The 19,832-nt window shown below is 50.1% G+C and overlaps 1 protein-coding gene across 1 annotated transcript; it reads left to right on the top strand.

Annotated features, from left to right (window-relative positions):
• The first annotated feature begins 733 nt into the window (after window positions 1-733).
• On the top strand, window positions 734-18,936 carry GFUS (GDP-L-fucose synthase). The gene is made up of 10 exons (XM_081874661.1): window positions 734-886; window positions 3,336-3,450; window positions 6,644-6,772; window positions 7,871-7,944; window positions 8,810-8,943; window positions 10,440-10,504; window positions 11,290-11,356; window positions 13,259-13,338; window positions 13,973-14,072; window positions 18,750-18,936. The coding sequence occupies exons 1-10, from the start codon at window positions 741-743 to the stop codon at window positions 18,803-18,805; spliced, it is 966 nt and encodes a 321-aa protein (XP_081730787.1). The 5' UTR covers window positions 734-740; the 3' UTR covers window positions 18,806-18,936.
• Window positions 18,937-19,832: the final 896 nt, after the last annotated feature.

Below are 19,832 nucleotides of genomic sequence, written 5' to 3'. Positions count from 1 at the left end.
CAATTTAGTTGAAATAAGCATTAGATAATCCCCAGGGCTAGCTGGCTGAATTGGTCCTATTTGGGCCATTGAGGAGACCAGGGGAGAATTAGCTGTGGGGTCCCTGAGTGGGTGATCTTCATAAAAGGGGAGGGGGAGGGAAGAGAAGGGAAATAAAAGATCAGGCTGAATTCAAATTAAAGGCCAGGTGGAATAGCTCTGTCTTACAAGCCCTGCGGAAGGAGGTTAAATCCTGCAGGGCCCTGGTCTCCTGGGACAGAGCATTCCACCAGGTCGGAGCCATCACTGAGAAGGCCCTGGCCCTGGTGGAGCATAGGCTGACTTCCTTAGGGCCCAGGACCTCTAAACTATGGTTATTTATGGACCTTAAGGTCCTCTTCGGGGCAGACCAGGAGAGGTGGTCCTGAATACGAGGGCCTAAGAGATGGTGATTGCTCCAAGGTTACCCAGCAAGCGTCGCCCAGTGAGTGGGGATTCAAACTCATAGTCCAACAATGGATGCGAAGGGCAAAGAGATGGGGACCCTATTCCAGTCGAAAGGTTCTGTTCCCAGGGGCCACAAAAAGCATGACCAGAGTGCCAAGGGCACGTCCCACTCAGGGTGTATCGGGGCCAGTGAGGAGGGGTTTGACCTGGTTAATGTTCTGGGGGCCGACTGGAGAAGCCAGGAGGGCCGCATTTCACATCCGACGCGGTTAGTAATTTGACCTCTCATTTTTTGCCATATAGATCTTCTCGTCATGGCTCAGCCAGCGCAACCAAAGCGCATCTTGGTGACCGGCGGTTCGGGGCTGGTGGGCAAGGCCATCGCAAAGTTGGTAGCCGAGGGAGAAGGGCGGCCGGACGAGGAGTGGATCTTCGCGTCGTCCAAGGATGCCGACTTGACGTGAGTCGGTCCTCCCTCCAGAGAGCCAGTTTGGTGTAGTGGTTAAGAGCGGTAGTCTCGTAATCTGGGGAACCGGGTTCGCGTCTCCGCTCCTCCACATGCAGCTGCTGGGTGACCCTGGGCCAGTCACAAATCTCTGAAGTCTCTCAGCCCCACTCACCTCACAGAGTGTTTGTTGTGGGGGAGGAAGGGAAAGGAGAATGTTAGCCGCTTTGAGACTCCTTAAAGGGAGTGAAAGGCGGGGTATCAAATCCAAACTCTTCTTCTTCTTCTTTAAGAAAAACCCACACTTGCTGGGGGTGGGGTGGGCTGGATGACCTTTGGGGGTCCCTCGCACCTCTAAAGTTCTGTGAGAAGTCTGGTTGTGTTTGTGAAGACTGGGGGCTCTCCGGAGAGCCCAGGCAGGCAGGCAAGCGCAGCATCATTCAGTGAGTCATTTGGTGTATTGATCAGGTCAACGGACCTCATAATACGAGATATAAGGACAGAATACAGGAGTATCAAATGTCTCTAGAAATGGATAGAGCACATGGAAAGGTGAAGAAAAGGACAGACAGGGAGTTCAGGGGGACTTGAGCACCAAGCTAAGGTGAGAAGAGCCTGGATAGCTCATGGTGTTGATAATACCAAGGTTGCAGGTTCGAATCCCGTATGAGACAGCTGGATATTCCTGCATTGCATGGGGTTGGACTAGATAATGGGTAGGCAAACTAAGGCCCAGGGGCTGGATGCGGCCCAATCACCTTCTGAATCCGGCCCGTGGACAGTTTGGGAATCAGCGTGTTTTTATATGAGTAGAATGTGTCCTTTTATTTAGAATGCATCTTTGGGTTATTTGTGGGGCATAGGAATTTGTTCATTTCCCCCAAAAAATATAGTCCAGCCCAAGGACGCAGGTGGTGCTGTGGGTTAAACCACAGAGCCTAGGACTTGCTGATCAGAAGGTCGGCGGTTCGAATCCCCGTGGCGGGGTGCGCTCCCGTTGCTCGGTCCCTGCTCCTGCCAACCTAGCAGTTCAAAAGCACACCAGTGCAAGTAGATAAATAGGCACCGCTCTGGTGGGAAGGTAAACGGCGTTTCCGTGCGCTGCTCTGGTTTGCCAGAAGCGGCTTAGTCATGCTGGCCACATGACCCGGAAGCTGTATACTGGCTCCCTCGGCCAATAAAGTGAGATGAGCGCCGCAACCCCAGAGTCAGCCACGACTGCACCTAATGGTCGGGGTCCCTTTACCTTTTTTAATTATAAAAGCAGCATAAAATAGAGTATAAAAACATGAATAACAATAAAATTCAAAAATCAATTTAGGGGAAATAAGCATTAGATAATCCCCAGGGCTAGCTGGCTGAATTGGTCCTATTTGGGCCAGCGAGGAGACCAGGGGAGAATTAGCTGTGGGGTCTCTGAGCGGGTGATCTTCATAAAAGGGGAGGGGGAGGGAAATAAAAGAACAGGCTGAATTCAAATTAAAGGCCAGGCGGAATAGCTCTGTCTTACAGGCCCGACGGAAGGAGGTTAAATCCTGAAGGGCCCTAGTCTCCTGGGACAGAGCATTCCACCAGGTCGGAGCCATCACTGAAAAGGCCCTGGCCCTGGTGGAGGATAGCCTGACTTCCTTAGGGCCCGGGACCTCTAAACTATGGTTATTCATGGACCTTAAGGTCCTCTGTGTAGACAGAGGGCAGCCATCCTGGCTAGTAGCCATAGATAGCCCTACTTTCCGAGAATTGGTCTAACGCTCTTTTAAAGCCATCCAGGAGAGTGGTCGTCGCTGCCTCCTGCAGTAATGAGTTCCGTAGATTAACTCGGTTAGGGAAGAAAAGTATTTCTAAGGAGGCATCCACAGACCAGCAGCACTGCCTCCACACACACTATTTGTGGCAGCGTGGAGCAAGTTGATGGGTGGAGCCCTGGAAGCCTAATTGTCTTTTGAGTATTTTCCTAAGGCTAATTGTCTAATTGTCTTCTAATTGTCTTCTAATTGTCTTTTGAGTATTTTCCTAAGGCTGCCTTGCAGCAGAGGGCTTAGGAAAGCCAGAGGTAAATGCACACCTGTCTCTCTGCACAGTCCGGGGGTCCCTTCTCCATCCTCATCCCCTCTCTCTTTTTTTAAAATAAGATATTTATTAAAGTTTTCAGAAATAATACATTGTAAAACAGAAAAAAACAGAAAAAACAAAAATACAGAAATACAGAAATAAAAACAGTTTTAAAAAAACAAAGAGTTTCCATTTACTTATTTTCTTTTAACTTATTTTCCAGACCTCCTCATACCTCCCTTTCTTATATTCCAATTCAAATTGTTTGTTCAGCAAATCCTCACCATTATTTCTTTTACTTATTTCAAAACCTTATTTTCCATATCTCTTAAGCATCACAGCTGAAAACCACTTAATTTCTGTCCAGCATCATTCTAACATTCCCATCCTCATCCCCTCTCTTCCCTTCCAGGGATGCTGCCGCAACCGCAGCCCTTTTTGAGAAGCACCGGCCGACTCACGTCATCCACTTGGCAGCCATGGTGGGCGGCCTTTTCCGGAACATCAAGTACAACCTGGATTTTTGGGTAAGGATGCTGATCTCACTATTCACCCGGTGCTATACCAGCTGCATGGGCTCCTGGTGGAGTACAGGATCAGGTTCAAGGTGCCGATTTTAACCTTTGAAGCCCAATACAGCCTAGGACCCTCGTACCTACGGGACCGCCTCTCCTGGTATGCCCCGCAGAGGAACTTACGATCTTCAAATAAAAGCATCTTGGAGTTCCTGGGCCACAGGGAGGTTAGGCTGGCCTCGACCAGAGCCAGGGCTTTTTCGGCCTTGGCCCCGATCTGGTGGAATGCTCTGTCACAAGAGACTAGGGCCCTGCAGGACTTGACATCTTTCCGCAGGGCCTGCAAGACAGAGCTGTTCCGCCAGGCCTTTGGCCAAGGCACAGTCTGATCCCCTCCTTCTGTAATCCTCATGGAACTCTAGCCCAATGGTTGCCATTAATTTCACTCAGAATTGATTTTAGAATGAGTTGATTTTAGAACTCATTTCAATTAATTGATTGTGATTTTATGGAAATTGTGTTACTTTTATTGTTGTTAGCCGCTCTGAGCCCGGCTTCGGCCGGGGAGGGCGAAGGGACTCCGTGGGACATACCAGGAGAGATGGTCCCGTAGGTACGAGGGTCCTAGACTGTATAAAACGTTAAAACGTTTCTTTGATTGCCTTGAATTTTCCTGCCACGCCAGGCACCAGATAGCTCAGGACCAGTGGACTTGCAAGACCGCCTTCTATACCTGGTACAGAAGTCCGAAATGGCTGGAGGGCACCAGGTTGGGGCAGCTTGCCCTAAGGAGAGAGTGTCGTTTACCCCACAGAAGTCTGAGAAAACTGCTCCCCTCCCCTTTTCCGTCCTCGCCACCTGCTTGGCACAAGCCTGTAGCCTTTATTTATTTTTTATTGCTGTGAGAGATTAATCCCTCGCTGGCTTGGAGAGGTGGTGATCCATCTGCTCCCTACAGATGTCTGCCCTGTCTCTTCCCCTCTCCTCCCTCTCCCGGATACGAGAAGCTTCTAGCGGTCAAGAGACGCACGTCCGCAGACTCTCGCACGCAAGGAACACATTGCACCGAGCTGGTTTATTTGCTCCGAGGCGGAGCTGTGCAAGCCTGCAGCCACGTCATCCTTAATCCCAAAGGTCTGCTGCAGGAAGCAGAGAAAACTACAGATCCCAGAATGCTGTGCTCCTCCTGAGCTGCCTCCTCCAGCTTCGTTCAGGGGTCTGGCTTCTTTGCTGACCTGTGTTGGACTGGCTGTGCTGCTTAATGCTGACCAAACTTAGCCTCCTGGTGTATATTTTGCTCCACAGTAGTAGCAGCAATATATTATTATTATTATTTATTTATTTATACCCCGCCTATCTAGCTGGGCTTCCCCAGCCACTCTGGGCGGCTTCCAACAGAATATTAAAATACAGTGGTACCTCGGGTTATATACGCTTCAGGTTACATCCGCTTAAGGTTACAGACTCCGCTAACCCAGACATAATACCTTGGGTTAAGAACTTTGCTTCAGGATGAGAACAGAAATTGCGCAGTGGCAGCGGGAGGTGGTGCTTCAGGTTAAGAACAGTTTCAGGTTAAGAACGGACCTCCGGAATGAATTAAGTACGTAAGCAGAGGTACCGCTGTACAATAGTCTGTTAAAACATTAAAAGCTTCCCTGAACAGGGCTGCCTTCAGATGTCTTCTAAAAGTCTGGTAGTTGTTCTTCTCTTTGACATCTGCTGGGAGGGCGTTCCACAGGGCGGGCGCCACCACTGAGAAGGCCCTCTGCCTGGTTCCCTGTAACTTGGCTTCTCGCAGGGAGGGAACCACCAAAAGGCCCTTGGAGCTGGACCTCAGTGTCCGGGCAGAACAATGGGGGTGGAGACGCTCCTTCTGGATACACTGGGCCAAGATTACTTCTGGTCAGTGAGCCACCATAGGCACTAGAGGGCCATGAAAATTTGTTTCCTGGGCTTTTGAGACTCGTTTACCCAGGTGCTATCTGAAACCCTTTGGTTGCCTCATGTGATTCCCCCCCCCCCAGCTCTCCTACCCCACTGCTGTGTGCTTGGGAAGGCGGCACGATGTTTGAAGTGCAAAATTGCACCTTTAGAAACCAACGAAATGAAATGAAAACCCTTTTCGGAAAAGGAGGAGAAATTGCTGGGATGTGCTTTGAGCAGAAACAGGTGTTTGATGCGTGATTTCAAAATTACCGCACACAACTGTCCCCTTTGTACTCTGAACGGGGGGGGGGGGGGTCCCCGGTGTGGTTGCCGTGGGCACCAGATACCCCTGCAAAGGCTCCCTACCCCTCCCAGCTTTTAATCTTTTAAAACTAAGTGGATTTGGTTTTGGGGATGGGTGCTCTCCTTCTATTTATTTACAGTCTTCAATCAATCAAGGCTTTATTGCATTAGCATACAGCCATAGCAGGATAAAACAAAAAACAAACAAACAAACAAACAAAAGCTAGAGACAAACAACCAAACAAAATTCAAAGCGATATTACTGGGGTTATGACATTTAAATTACCCTAAGACAATAATGTAAAGATTTAGTTGCCAGCGCCGGGAATCTAGAATGCGAATGTATATAAAGCATATAATGGCCCCAAAATAGGCTCGGGACGTTAGGTTAAAAAGGTAATAAAAGAATTAAGACAGGTCCAGGTCTAGAACACACTACCCCGTCAGAGTAGCCCTGAGTTTCAAGGCCTGCACTATAAAGATTGCCACCCCACGTGTAACTTGGGGATTTGCATCCACAAGAAGCGATTTCAAACAGTCTTCCTTAGATGTGATGGTGGACGGGATCAAGCGGAGGAGCTTAGTTCTTATTAGCTCATAAATAGGGCAGTAGAAAAAGAAATGTATTAAGTCCTCTACTTCATTCATTGTGCATGGACATAGACTTTACAGTCTTAACCTTGGGTTGCAGACACTTCAGGTTGTGTGTTTTTTTGGGTTACGGACCGCTGAAACCCAGAAATACCAGAACGCGTTACTTACAGGTTTTGGCGGTCACACATGTGCAAAAGCACTAAATCGTGCTATGCGCAGAAGTGCCGAATCATGACTGTATTTGTTTTGCAGGAGGGAGCAGTCGCCATTGCTGACTTTGGAGATGGGCTTCTGAGCTGTTTTTCTTACGTAAAACGCAGATCTTGTGTTGCCCACAATATGGTCCTATGATGCTCCCCTCTTTTTTCTTTCTGGCCAGCGGAAGAACATGCACATCAGTGACAACGTCCTGCACTCGGCGTACAAATCTGGTGTCCAGAAGGTGGTCTCCTGCCTCTCCACTTGCATATTCCCCGACAAGACCACCTACCCGATCGACGAGACCATGGTAGGGGCTGCCTCCTGATCTGCATGTTTTGTGCCCCTTTATTCACTAGAGCTCATGTGGCATAGTGGTTAGAGAGGGGGGAGACCAGGGTTCAAATTCCCACCCTGCCATGCAGCTCGCTGGGTGACTTTGAACCAGTCGCCGTTTCTTGACCTCGCAGGGTTGTTGTCCTAGTTGTTGGCCTGGCCAACCTCACAGGGTTGTTGTGGGGGGGAAATGGGGAGTTGAGGGGAACTGCGTATACCACCTTGAAGGAAAAGTGGGATAGATATGTAAAATGTAACAAATAATATATTTGTTTTTAAGAAGTTGGAAGGCTGCTCTTCTAAAAAAGGGAAACCTGGGTTTTGTGATCTGCAGAAATTAATTGTGGTGGCAGGCTCCGCCCCTTCTGTGATCAGGGCGGAGCCTGCTGCTACATTGCCACTCCCCCAACTCCCACCCCATTCATTCTATCTAAGTAAGAATGTATAGAGAGATTTTGACTCGGCTTGCTAAATCATAAAGGTAAAGGGACCCCTGACCATTAGGTCCAGCCGTGGCCGACTCTGGGGTTGCGGCGCTCATCTCGCTTTATTGGCCGAGGGAGCCGGCGTACAGCTTCTGGGTCATGTGGCCAGCATGACTAAGCCGCTTCTGGCGAACCAGAGCAGCACACAGAAACGCCATTTACCTTCCCGCCGGAGTGGTACCTATTTATCTACTTGCACTTTGACGTGCTTTCAAACTGCTAGGTGGGCAGGAGCAGGGACCGAGCAACGGGAGCTCACCCTGTCACGGGGATCCGAACCGCCGACCTTCTGATCGGCAAGTCCTAGGCTCTGTGGTTTAACCCACAGCGCCACCCGCATCCCTGCTAAATCATAGATAAAAAAAAATGTAGAGTTGGAAGGATCATCTTGTGCAACTTCCTGCAATGCAGGAATCGGAGCTGGTATTCCTTCCCTCGTGAACCTAGAGGTCTTTCTGTCCTTCCCCACCCTTATTCTGGGGGTTCCAGCAATGGGGAGTGGGTGTTTTGTGGGTTGTGGTCCCACCTTTGACCCTTGGACATTTTGAACTCCCTGATCTGAACTGACGCTCAGCCTTCTCTTCCAGATCCACAACGGTCCCCCGCACAACTCCAACTTCGGATATTCCTACGCTAAGAGGATGATAGATGTTCAGAACAGGTAGGCTCCCCTCCGCTCTTCCCATTGCCCAGAAAAGCTCTGCCACGCCCTCACCTGCCAAACTACCCCATACCTCCCGATGTTATCAACTTCCAAAGAAATTCATTAGCAGCATGTTGGTATTTCTACGGGGTCTCTGGTTTTTCCTTAAAAAAAACTGCTAAGTTGGATCGATATTAATCTGCTGATCATCCCCTGTAACAGAAAGCTCAGGTGGTGAGTGTTGACAGGCATTGAGCCACAGCTATAGGTGAAACTCGGAAAATTAGATGATCATCACAATTATAACAAATATAGGCTTGACATATCTCGCTTTGCATGTCATGAGTCTATCTCATATATTAGTTTCACCTTTTAAGTTGAATTACTGAAATAAACGAACTTTTCCACGATATTCTAATTTTCCGAATTTCACACACACACACACATATATATATATATACAGAGAGAGAGAGAGAGAGAAGTCGAATGGAATCCGTTCCGGAAGTCTGCTTGACTTCCAAAACCAAAGCACAGCTTCTGATTGGCTGCAGTTATTTTAAACATTTTTTCCAACTCATCATAAATCGTTTCCCAAAATAGCCTTTCAGATTTCAGCAGCGTCCGGAGCGAGGCCAAAATCCGTCGCATCTCGCTTCCTGTTCTGCGTTTGCATTGAGTCAGAGGGAGTCATAGCGCCCTGCGGCACCACCCTTGGCTTGGCGCCAAGGGCAGGGGAGCCAGTCGCGATGCCCTAAATCTGCCTCGGTTGCTATAAGGTGGCTTTCCCCCTCGCGCAGTGCCAGGGACCGAACCTTTTCCATGCACTGGATGGAAAGATCGCTAGCATCACACTCACACCCGCCTTCCCACTTTCTTTCTCCAGGGGGTATTTTGAGCAGCACGGCTGCCGCTTCACCGCCGTCATTCCCACCAACGTCTTCGGACCCCACGACAACTACAACATCGAGGACGGGCACGTCCTGCCGGGCCTCATCCACAAAGTGTACTTGGCCAAAGGTGAGTGGGGCTGGGCATCTAGCCTTGGGGCCTGAAATGGGAGAGGGTGGTGGTCAGCCTGCGGGGGGGGGAAGCTGCCCCCCTTGCAGCAGCGCTTCTTGAACTCGGGTCCGCAGATGTCATTGGACTACAACTCCCATCATCCCTAGCTAGTGGTGGTCAGGGATAATGGGAGTTGCGGTTCAACAACTGCCAGGGACCCATTTATGAGAAGCACCGCCTTACAGCCTGCCTGGCAACTCTGTTAGGAGATGGGACTACTCAGTCGGTAGACTCTTAATCTCAGGGTTGTGGGTTCGAGCCCCATGCTGGGCATTGCAGGGGGCTGGACTAGATGGCTCTGGTTCTTCTCTTCTAATTCCGCGATTCTAAGATGTACATGGTCAAATTGACTTCTATTTGCTATATGAGGAGAGCATTTTCCAGTGCGTTTTCCAGGCTGAAGGCCCTGTTCTTGGTTAACCTCACGAGGGCCGCAGGCCAGTGTTGGGTACGACTGAGGCTACCTTAGGTCCAGAGCATGGCATGGGAGGTTTACAGCCCCTGGCAGAGCATTGGCGTAATGGTTAGAGTATTGGACTAGGCCCTGGGGGAACAGGGTTCAAATCGTTCTGCCCGGAAACTGAGGTCCAGCGCCGAGGGCCTTCTGGCGGTTCCCTCGCTGCGAGAAGCCCAAGTTACAGGGAACCAGGCAGAGGGCCTTCTCAGTAGTGGCACCCGCCCTGTGGAACGCCCTCCCACCAGATGTCAAAGAGAAAAATAACTACCAAACTTTTAGAAGACATCTGAAGGCAGCCCTGTTTAGGGAAGCTTTTAATGTTTAATAAGTTATTGTATTTTAATATTCTGTTGGAAGCCACTCAGAGTGGCTGAGGAAACACAGCCAGATAGGTGGAGTATAAATAAATTATTATTATTATTATTATTATTATTAATCCCCGCTCAAACACGAAGCTCACCAAGTGACCTTGGGACAATCATAGAGACCTACAGGCATCCTCTAGTCCAGCCTTTCTCAACCTGTGGGTCCCCAGATGTTGTTGAACTACAACTCCCATCACTTAGCTAGCAAGGCCAGAGCTCAGGAATGATGGGAGTTGTAGTCCAACAACATCTGGGGACCCACAGGTTGAGAACCGCTGCACCCCCTGCGACGCAGTCACCGTCTGCTAGTCAAAACTACCTCACAGGATTGTTGTGGGGTGGAACTGGGGAAGAGGAGAACCCCTAGGCCACCTTGTGATCCTTGGAAAAATTTCATTTATCTTTCGGTGAATATTTTTATTAAGATCCTTGGACGATGAAGGTGATATGTAAGTAACAACAATTGTATTGTGTTGTGGCTGAGTGTGGGGGCTGAGTTTGGGCATGAGAAAGGGGTCTGTGATCCCAGCACAAGAAGCAGCTGGAATGGGAAGACTTGAGTGCTTTTTTGCAGCAAAGGGGGAAGGAGTAAGGATGCTCTCTAATTGGTCGTTTTCTCCACTCGTCTGTAGAAAACGGTACAGCTCTCACTGTCTGGGGGACAGGAAAACCCAGGAGGCAGTTCATTTACTCTCTGGTAAGCTGGCTGGTTGACAGGGAGAGTTGTCAGGAAAAAAACAGTGTGGGGAAAATGTAAGATGATCCCAACTGCTACATCAAGCTAGAAAGGATCAGCAACCTTTTTCAGCCGTGGGCTGGTCCACCGTCCCTCAGACCTTGTGGGGGGCTGGACTATATTTTGGGGAAAAAATATGAACGAATTCCCACGCCCCACAAATAACCCAGAGATGCATTTTAAATAAAAGGACACATTCTACTCATGTAAAAACACCAGGCAGGCCCCACAAATAACCCAGAGATGCATTTTAAATAAAAGGACACACTCTACTCATATAGAAACACGCTGATTCCTGGACCGTCGGTGGGCCGCATTGAGAAGGCGATTGGGCCGGATCCAGCCCCTGGGCCTTAGGTTGCCTACCCCTGAGCTAGAAGGGTAACCAAGATGACCAAGGGTCTTGAAACTGAGCCTGATGAGGAGCGGTTGAAGGAGTTAGGGATGTTTGGAGACGCCTGAGAGTTTATAGGATAGCCATCTTCAAATATGCAAAGGGCTGTCCCTTGGAAGATGGAGCAAGCCTGTTTTCTGTTGCTCCGGAGGTCCCTTTGTCCCAGAGGGTTTGCAAGGGGCAGGCAAGCCTTTTGAGGACCAGGGTGGAGCAGCCTTAACTCTGCAACACCCCCAAACAATGTTCTATGTGGGACCCTGTGAAGATGGGGGCACCCCAAGGCTCCAGCAGAACTGCCCCTCTTGGAGAGGAAGAGAGGAGACGATGGATATCTGGTCTCTGGTCGTTGCAGGATTTGGCACGGCTGTTCCTCTGGGTCCTGAGGGAATATGATGAAGTGGAACCCATCATCTTGTCGGGTAAGGCCCTCCCTAAGCAGAATTGAACACACACACACACACACACACACACACACACACACACGTTGCCCCCAAACCAGCATTTATTGTATTTTTCGCTCCATAAGATGCACTTTTTCCTTCCTGAAAAGTAAGGGGGGAATGTCTGTGCGTCTTATGGAGCGAATGTGTAGTCCCTGGAGCCGAATTGCCCAGGGGCAAAAAGCAGATCATGCTTCGTTTTTTGAAAGAGGGAAGGGGGTGTTGAAACAAAGCCGCTGATCGTTTGCCGATCAGGGAGAGAAATAAGGGACGCTAGAGATAAAGGAGGCTGCCTGGGAGGGGGGAGGTAAAGACAGCAAACTTGCAAAGGGGGGAAACAGGAAGACTAAAGCAATAAGGAGAGAAATTAGAAGAAAAGGAGGAGCAAAGAACTGCTCCAGCGAAGGAAAAGACACTAAGGCAAACAAGAGGGAAAGGGGTGTTGAAAGGAAGCAGCTGATCGGTGGGATCGGGAGAGAGATAAGGGACCTTAGCGGAGGCTGCCTGGGTGGGGGGAGGTAAAAGCCCATGGATCCTCAGGATTTTTACATTGGGTCACCCCAAATTCACCATCAGATCACATAGCATGTCCATGGCTACAGCCTGCACCCAAAAAATCACGCATCCACTGTTTCGTGGGGCCGCAATGGTGCAAAAACATGGTTACAAAGCATGGATCCTCAGGATTTTTGCATTGGGTCACTCCAAATTCACCATCAGGTCACATGTCTGTGGCTACAGCATGAACCACAAAAATCATACATCCAGTTTCATTCAGAATTTTTTTTCTTGTTTTTCCCCTCTAATAACTAGGTGTGTTTTATGGTCGGGTGCGTCTTATGGAGCAAAAAATACGGTAGATCAGGAAACGTTTTTGAATGCTGGGTCTCAGTCTCAGGACGTGGGGCTTCATTACACAACTTCTCCTCTGTTGGAGGCTTTTAAACGGAGCTTGGATGCCCATTGGTTGCCTATTCTTCAGCTGAGATTCCTGCATCGCCGAGGGTTGGGATAGATGACCCCTAGGGTCCCCATAATTCTGTGATTCTATGAGTCAGTGGAATGGCATGCCCTAAACTCTCACACCCTCTTTCCCCTTGCTTTTCTGTCCAGCCAGGGTAGGAGCCTCTTTCAACTTGGGGGGGCCACAGCCCCATAGGATTGCATTCCCAGAGCAATTTATTCCATTTCCACGCCATTTTCTGAACTCTTGATTTCTGCCTTAAGTTTGAGCTTTCACGTGAGCCAAAAGCCACTTCCAGAAACGCAGTGGAATTGATTTCTTTCCTTTCTGTGCTGTTTGCAAACAAATTTTCCCCCTGCAAGCAGGTTAGCATAGACCTTTTTCTCTATTCCGCTGTGAGTGGAGGAAATCCATCTATCAGAATTCAGGAGGCGGCAGGCCCGTGGGTGTCAGGATGACCTACCGTATTTTTCGCTCTATAAGACGTACCTAGTTTTTAGAGGAGGAAAACAAGAAACAAGAAAGCAACGCAAAGCCTCTGGAGCGAAGAGGCAGGAGCGCTCCTGCTGCACTCAAGAGGCTTTGTGTGGCTATCCCCGAAGCCAGAAGAGCAAGAGGGATTGATGCTTCTGGGATAGCTGCGCAGCCTCTTCAGGGCAGCGGGATGAAGGCTCCTCGCTGCCCTTAAGAGGCTTCACGCAGCTAAGCCAGAAGCTAGAACAGTGAGAGGGAGTGCTGCGCAGCGCTCCCTCTCACTGTTCTGGCTTCTGCCCATCCTGCATTCACCCCATAAGTCGCCCACACATTTCCCCTTACTTTTTAGGAGAAAAAAAGTGTGTCTTATAGAGTGAAAAATACGGTGTATAGCCCTGGGCAGTGGAGCTCACTTCCATAACGTTGTTTTGCTTCCTGTCTAGTCGGAGAAGAGGACGAAGTCTCCATTCGGGAAGCGGCAGAGTGTGTGGTGAGAGCGATGGACTTCAAGGGAGAGCTCCTTGTATCCTTGCACATGGTTTCCCAAGGCCCTGCAACCCCTGCAAGGGCTGTGTCCTTTTCTGGGTTCACCTCCCCTCTTCTTATGCAAAGCAATACAGATGGTCCCACTCTTCCCCTTGAGGCTGTTTCGTCTGCTGGCAAAAAGCAAAGGCTTCCATTTGGCCCCTGCATGTCTTCTTCCCTTCCCCAAAAGGGCGCAACTGATGCTAACGTGGGTGTTTTTCCCCCCATTGGGAAAAGGGTTTACAAACCAGAACGGCACCTTCTTCCCACTCCAAGCAGAATTGGGGCCTTGTGCTGCCACTATTCAATTTTTTTAAAAAACACAAAACTACTACAGAATCTCCTTCTCATAACTCTTCCACCCTGTGTGTCGTTGCACCTTTCAGAGCAAGGTTTCCAAAAACTTGGGTCTCCTGCTGCTTTTGGACGACAACTCCCATCATCCCAGTGGTCAGGGATGATGGGAATTGTAGTCCCAAAGCAGCTGGAGACCAAAGTTTTGGTAACACTGTTCTTAGAGGAAGGGATTGGGAACCATTTCCGGGCCACATGGCAGTGACGGGCAAGACCAGAGCTGTGCCCCCAAATCAGCAGAAAGAGCTTTTTTCCCTTTAACTTGGACCCCTTCCTAGTTTGATACAACAAAGTCGGATGGGCAGTTCAAGAAAACAGCCAGCAACAGCAAGCTGAAGAGATACCTCCCCGATTTCCAGTTTACACCGTTTGAGCGAGGTGAGAACCGTGCATCTCTTGCTCCTCGCAGCCAGGGTTGGGATGGGAGCAGCTGTAAACAAGCTTAATCCAGGGTGTCATCTATTCTGAGAGCAGCTGCTCTCCAGGGTTGAGATCCTGCCTAGCCTTCCGACGGATTGTGCTTGAGCAACAACAACAGAATCGCCAAACCCAGAGCCTGGGGCGACTGCAAGGTGAGGTCCACTCTTGTCCTGCAACCTGCTGCTTCTCTCTGAGCAGCTTGAGTTCTTTGCCCAGTAGCTAGCAAAATAACCTGCTTTATATTAATTAAGAAGTTTCTACTACTTGATAAAGGGATGCAGGTGGCGCTGTGGGTTAAACCACAGAGCCTAGGACTTGCTGATCAGAAGGTCGGCGGTTCAAATCCCCGCGACGGGGTGAGCTCCCGTTGCTCGGTCCCTGCTCCTGCCAACCTAGCAGTTCGAAAACACGTCAAAGTGCAAGTAGATCAATAGGTACCGCTCCGGCGGGAAGGTAAACGGCGTTTCCGTGCGCTGCTCTGGTTCGCCAGAAGCGGGTTAGTCATGCTGGCCACATGACCCGGAAGCTGTACGCCGGCTCCCTCGGCCAATAAAGTGAGATGAGCGCCGCAACCCCAGAGTCGGCCACGACTGGGCCTAATGGTCAGGGGTCCCTTTACCTTTACCTTTACCACTTGATAAAGAAACAACCTATCTCTGGGGTTTACATAAAAAGATAGAAAAGCATGCTAAAGACATGATAAAATTTCGCAATGTGGGTAAAATCAACAGCTTCAAAAATAAATATGCCTAATACAATTGGGTAGCCTTGACTGAACAAAGAGGCATTGAAAACGGAAGGAATTCCAGAGCATTGGTGCTGCTAGAATAAAAGATCAGTTTCTTGGCGAGTGTGGAATGAAGACTATTTGCTATGTACAAGATTGTCAGTTCCACACATTTAAGTGGTCAGGTGGGCACCTGAGGGGGCAAATCCTTTGTGTCAGCTGCTTCACGCCACAACGCATGCCCCTGTGTTTCTAAGGGGCCATTTATTTAAGATATTTTATTTATTTATGCCGCCCTCAGCAGCAGTTTACAACAGTAGCTGCGCACAGCTTACTGAAACATTAACAAGCACATCTTGACAAGGGAACAGACACAGCAGGCAGGCGGCCGGGCAGTCTCTTGTGACTTGGGGCCATTGGCTTGATCCAGCAGGCTGTAATCTGCAAAAACTGGGTGGGGAAAAATGCATTTTATTTATTTAGGCAATCTGTAACTGCACCGTCATTCAGGTCAGTCCCAGAGCAGGACATAACAAGAATGCCAGAAGGAAAAAAACCCCAACTAGAACAGCTGTGCATTGGGGTAATAATAATAATAATAATAATAATTTATTATTTGTACCCCGCCCATCTGGCTGGGTTTCCCCAGCCACTCTGGGCGGCTTCCAACAGAGATGAAAATACACTAAAATGTCACATATTAAAAACTTCCCTGAACAGGGCTGCCTTCAGATGTCTTCTGAATGTCAGGTAGTTGTTTATCACTTTGACATCTGATGGGAGGGCATTCCATAGGGCGGGCGCCACTACCGAGAAGGCCCTCTGCCTGGTTCCCTGTAACTTAGCCTCTCGCAGTGAGGGAACCGCCAGAAGGCCCTCGGAGCTGGATCTCAGTGTCCGGGCAGAACGATGGGGGAGGAGACGCTCCTTCAGATATACTGGACCGAGGCCATTTAGGGCTTTAAAGGTCAGCACCAACACTTTGAATTGTGCTCGGAAACGTACTGGGAGCCAATGTAGGTCTTTCAAGACCGGTGTTATATGGTCTCGGCGGCCGCTCCCAGTCACCAGTCTAGCTGCCGCATTCTGGATTAGTTGTAGTTTCCGGGTCACCTTCAAAGGTAGCCCCACGTAGAGCGCATTGCAGTAGTCCAAGCGGGAGATAACCAGAGCATGTACCACTCTGGCGAGACAGTCTGCAGGCAGATAGGGTCTCAGCCTACGTACCAGATGGAGCTGGTAAACAGCTGCCCTGGATACAGATTTGACCTGTGCCTCCATGGACAGCTGTGAGTCCAAAGTGACTCCCAGGCTGCGCACCTGGTCCTTCAGGGGCACAGTTACCCCATTCAGGACCAGGGAATCCTCCACACCTGCCCGCCTCCTGTCCCCCAAAAACAGTACTTCTGTCTTGTCAGGATTCAACCTCAATCTGTTAGCCGCCATCCATCCTCCAACCGCTTCCAGACACTCACACAGGACCTTCACCGCCTTCACTGGTTCTGATTTAAAAGAGAGGTAGAGCTGGGTATCATCTGCATACTGATGAACTCCCAGCCCAAACCTCCTGATGATCCCTCCCAGCGGCTGCATGTAGATGTTGAAAAGCATGGGGGAGAGGACAGAACCCTGAGGCACCCCACAAGTGAGAGCCCAGGGGTCTGAACACTCATCCCCCCCCACCACTTTCTGAACACGGCCCAGGAGGAAGGAGCGGAACCACTGTATGACAGTGCCCCCAGCTCCCAGCCCCTCAAGACGGTCCAGAAGGATGTTATGGTCGATGGTATCAAACGCCGCTGAGAGATCCAGCAGAACTAGGAAACAGCTCTCACCTTTGTCCCTGGCCCGCCGGAGATCATCAACCAGTGCGACCAAGGCAGTTTCAGTCCCATGATGAGGCCTGAATCCCGACTGGAAGGGATCCAAATGGTCCGCTTCTTCCAGGCGTGCCTGGAGTTGTTCAGCAACCACTCGCTCAATCACCTTGCCCAAGAATGGAAGATTTGAGACTGGGCGATAATTGGCCATCGTGGCCGCATCTAAAGATGGTTTTTTAAGAAGTGGTTTGATAACCGCCTCTTTCAGCGGGTCTGGGAAGGCTCCCTCACGGAGGGAAGCATTCACCACCCCACGAAGCCCATCGCCCAGTCCTTCCCGGCTAGCTTTTATAAGCCAGGATGGGCAAGGATCCAGGAGACAGGTGGTTGGCTTCACTCGTCCAAGCAGCCTGTCCACATCCTCGGAGGTAACAGATTGGAATTGATCCCACACAACTTGACCAGACAGGGCTCTAGCACTCTCCCGCCCCGGCCCTGCTCCCACGGTGGAGTCTACTTCTTCCCGAATCTGAGCGATTTTATCTGCAAAAAAATTTGCAAAATCATTGCAGGAGAACATGTGGCCCGTACTGGGCCCCGATGTTACAGGTGGTTCCGCTAAATTGTGAACCACCTGAAAGAGTCTCCTGCTGCTGTTTTCTGCAGATGCAATAGAGGCGGTGAAGAAAGTCTTCTTCGCCGTCGCTATCGCCACTTGGTAGGCTCGACGTTGAGCTCTAACCTGTGTCCGGTCAGATTCAGAATGAGTTATCCGCCACCGGCGCTCTAGCTGTCTCAACGATTGTTTCATTGCCCTCAGATCCGTGGAAAACCACGGGGCTCTCCGGGCTCCATGCAATCGGAGAGGGCGCTTCGGAGCCAAACAGTCAATAGCCCTGGTTAACTCCACATTCCAGCGGGCCACCAGGGAATCGGCTGAAAGGCCATCAGCATGGGATAAAGCATCCCCAACCACTCTCTGGAAACCATTTGGATCCATTAAGTGGCGGGGGCGGACCATCCGAATCGGTCCCACCTCCCTGCAGAGGGGATGGGTTGCAGAGAAGTCCAGTTGCACCAGGAAGTGGTCTGACCATGGCACTTCTTTCGTTTCACTTTTACTTAGTGTCAGATCACCAACATCCGTAGAGGTAAACACCAGGTCCGCGGCATGTCCGCGGCTATGGGTTGGGCCAGACTTATTCAGGGACAGCCCCATGGAGGCCATGCTTTCCACGAAGTCCCGAGCGGCCCCTTGTAAGGTCGTGTCGGCATGGATGTTAAAATCCCCTAGGACAACCAAGCTAGGTGTCTCCAGGAGAACATCCGCCACGACCTGAAGCAGCTCGGGCAGGGAATCCTTGGTGCAGCGGGGAGGTCGGTACACCAATAGGAATCCTGTACTGCCCCTATTGCCCAACTTCCAGAACATGCACTCAGAAAACTGGGTCTTCCCAATAGGACGCCTGGTGCAGACTAATGACTTCCTAAAAATCACTGCAACCCCCCCTCCCCGCCCACATGACCTGGGTTGCTGTGCGTAAGAGAAACCTGGTGGACAAGCAGCAGCAAGGACAGGCCCATCTGCTTCATCCAACCAAGTCTCTGTTACACATGCCAGGTCAAGTCCTCCATCCATGATCAAGTCATGGATGGCAGTGGTCTTATGAATCATTGACCTGGCATTGCACAGCAGCACCTTCAGTTCATGTGGATATCCCTTGCTGATTCTAGTATCCATCCGGTCAGGGCCAGACCCGGAGGCAGGGATAGTCCTCAGACAACGACTAAACCTGCCTCCTCTGTAATGACATGGTCTGGTCTTAGCGTAACTCCTCCTCCTACCCGTGATCACTGAGATCGGTTGTCCCAGTGCATTCCCCCTGTGAAACATATCCCAGCCATTTTGTGGGCTGGGGCCCATTCCCCGGCAGCCCTGGGTTACATCCATGAGTTTTCTGTAGGCATCTTAGCTGTAAACTAAGGAGCTTAGACATGGTCTGTTCCTCTGGAAAAAAGCAGCTCTCCAATCTTCCAAAATCTGGATGTCATTGGCCCCACCTGACCGTTCTTCTCTTCTTCCCGCAGCCGTGAAGGAAACGTGCGACTGGTTTTGCGCCAACTACGCCATTGCCAGGAAATGACCAAAGGAATGGAACCAGGGTGGCCAGCGCTGCTGTCTGCAATTTTTGCATCAAACTCAGGTTTTTTTGTTTTGCTGGAATAAAGAATGAGAACAAAAGGGGCCGTTTTGGGTGCCGGGATAGTGTGCAAACCGCGCCTTTTCTGACTCTGGGGTGATAAGTTTAGTTTAGCTCTTTAAAGATGGCACAGCTTGCTTATTTATGAAGCAGTACTCAGCAGAAGTGGTGGACGGAGGGGGCTTGTGGTGGTGGCACTCTAGACAGCTGGTGGAAATCTTGGGGGGGGGGCAAACATGTTGCTCTCTTCCCCTGTTCACAATAATTGGCCTCTGTGACCTGTCCTGTTCCACCAGAGTCCTTTCCTAGAGCAGAGCGCTGCTAACTGCACCAAGGTCACCTTGCGTTTTGGGGAAGAGACCCCGTTTCCCACGGCCAAAGCTGATGTGGCTGTAGGAACCCTTTCAGTCTAGGAAGAAGATGTGACCTGGAGTACAAGCCTCTCTGCCTGATCTTCTAATCCAACCCTCAAAACAAATACTTGAAGAGACCCTGTGCGCTTTTCAAAATTCCTGTTACCCATATTGTCATGGGCTCAAAGCTCAGGGATACAGCATGCACTTTGCTGCACCCTCTCCAGCGTCCGAAGTTCAGTGTCCCATATTGTGGGTTTGGGGTAGGGCGAGGGGCTACATCTGCCACAATTTTTTTAACCCTTGCTTGGCTCAGGAAGCCCTAGAATGGGTAACCTCTAATTGTTTTATTTCTGAAGGACTTATGGAGAAGAGATGTAGAGATTAGGAGCTCATTGCAGCAAACCAGATGCCAAGGCAGGCACTGTTATTCCGAGGTAACAACTGCAGCGCTGGCTGGAGGGGGGGGGCATTGATGGGAGCTGTGTCCCCAAACAGCCGGAGGGCTAAGTTGGAGAAGGCTGGGCTACCAGAGGAGCCAGCCAGCCGGAGTCCTCCATTTGGTAGCCATTTTAAATATTTCTTTAGCTCATCTCATTTTGACCTGTCAGAAAAAG

Source organism: Podarcis erhardii (genome assembly GCF_964252035.2).
Source record: "Podarcis erhardii genome assembly, chromosome: 8".
Lineage (NCBI taxonomy): Eukaryota > Metazoa > Chordata > Lepidosauria > Squamata > Lacertidae > Podarcis > Podarcis erhardii.
This window is presented reverse-complemented; position numbering and strand designations above follow the sequence as displayed.

What these genes read in the sequence shown, in the direction of transcription:
- GFUS (XM_081874661.1), top strand. Translation starts at nt 741, where the DNA reads ATGGCTCAGCCAGCGCAACCAAAGCGCATCTTGGTGACCGGCGGTTCG. An exon ending in ACCCGATCGACGAGACCATG is followed by an intron (nt 6,773 to 7,870) that starts GTAGGGGCTGCC and finishes CTTCTCTTCCAG; the next exon opens with ATCCACAACGGTCCCCCGCA. An exon ending in GGCAGTTCATTTACTCTCTG is followed by an intron (nt 10,505 to 11,289) that starts GTAAGCTGGCTG and finishes TGGTCGTTGCAG; the next exon opens with GATTTGGCACGGCTGTTCCT.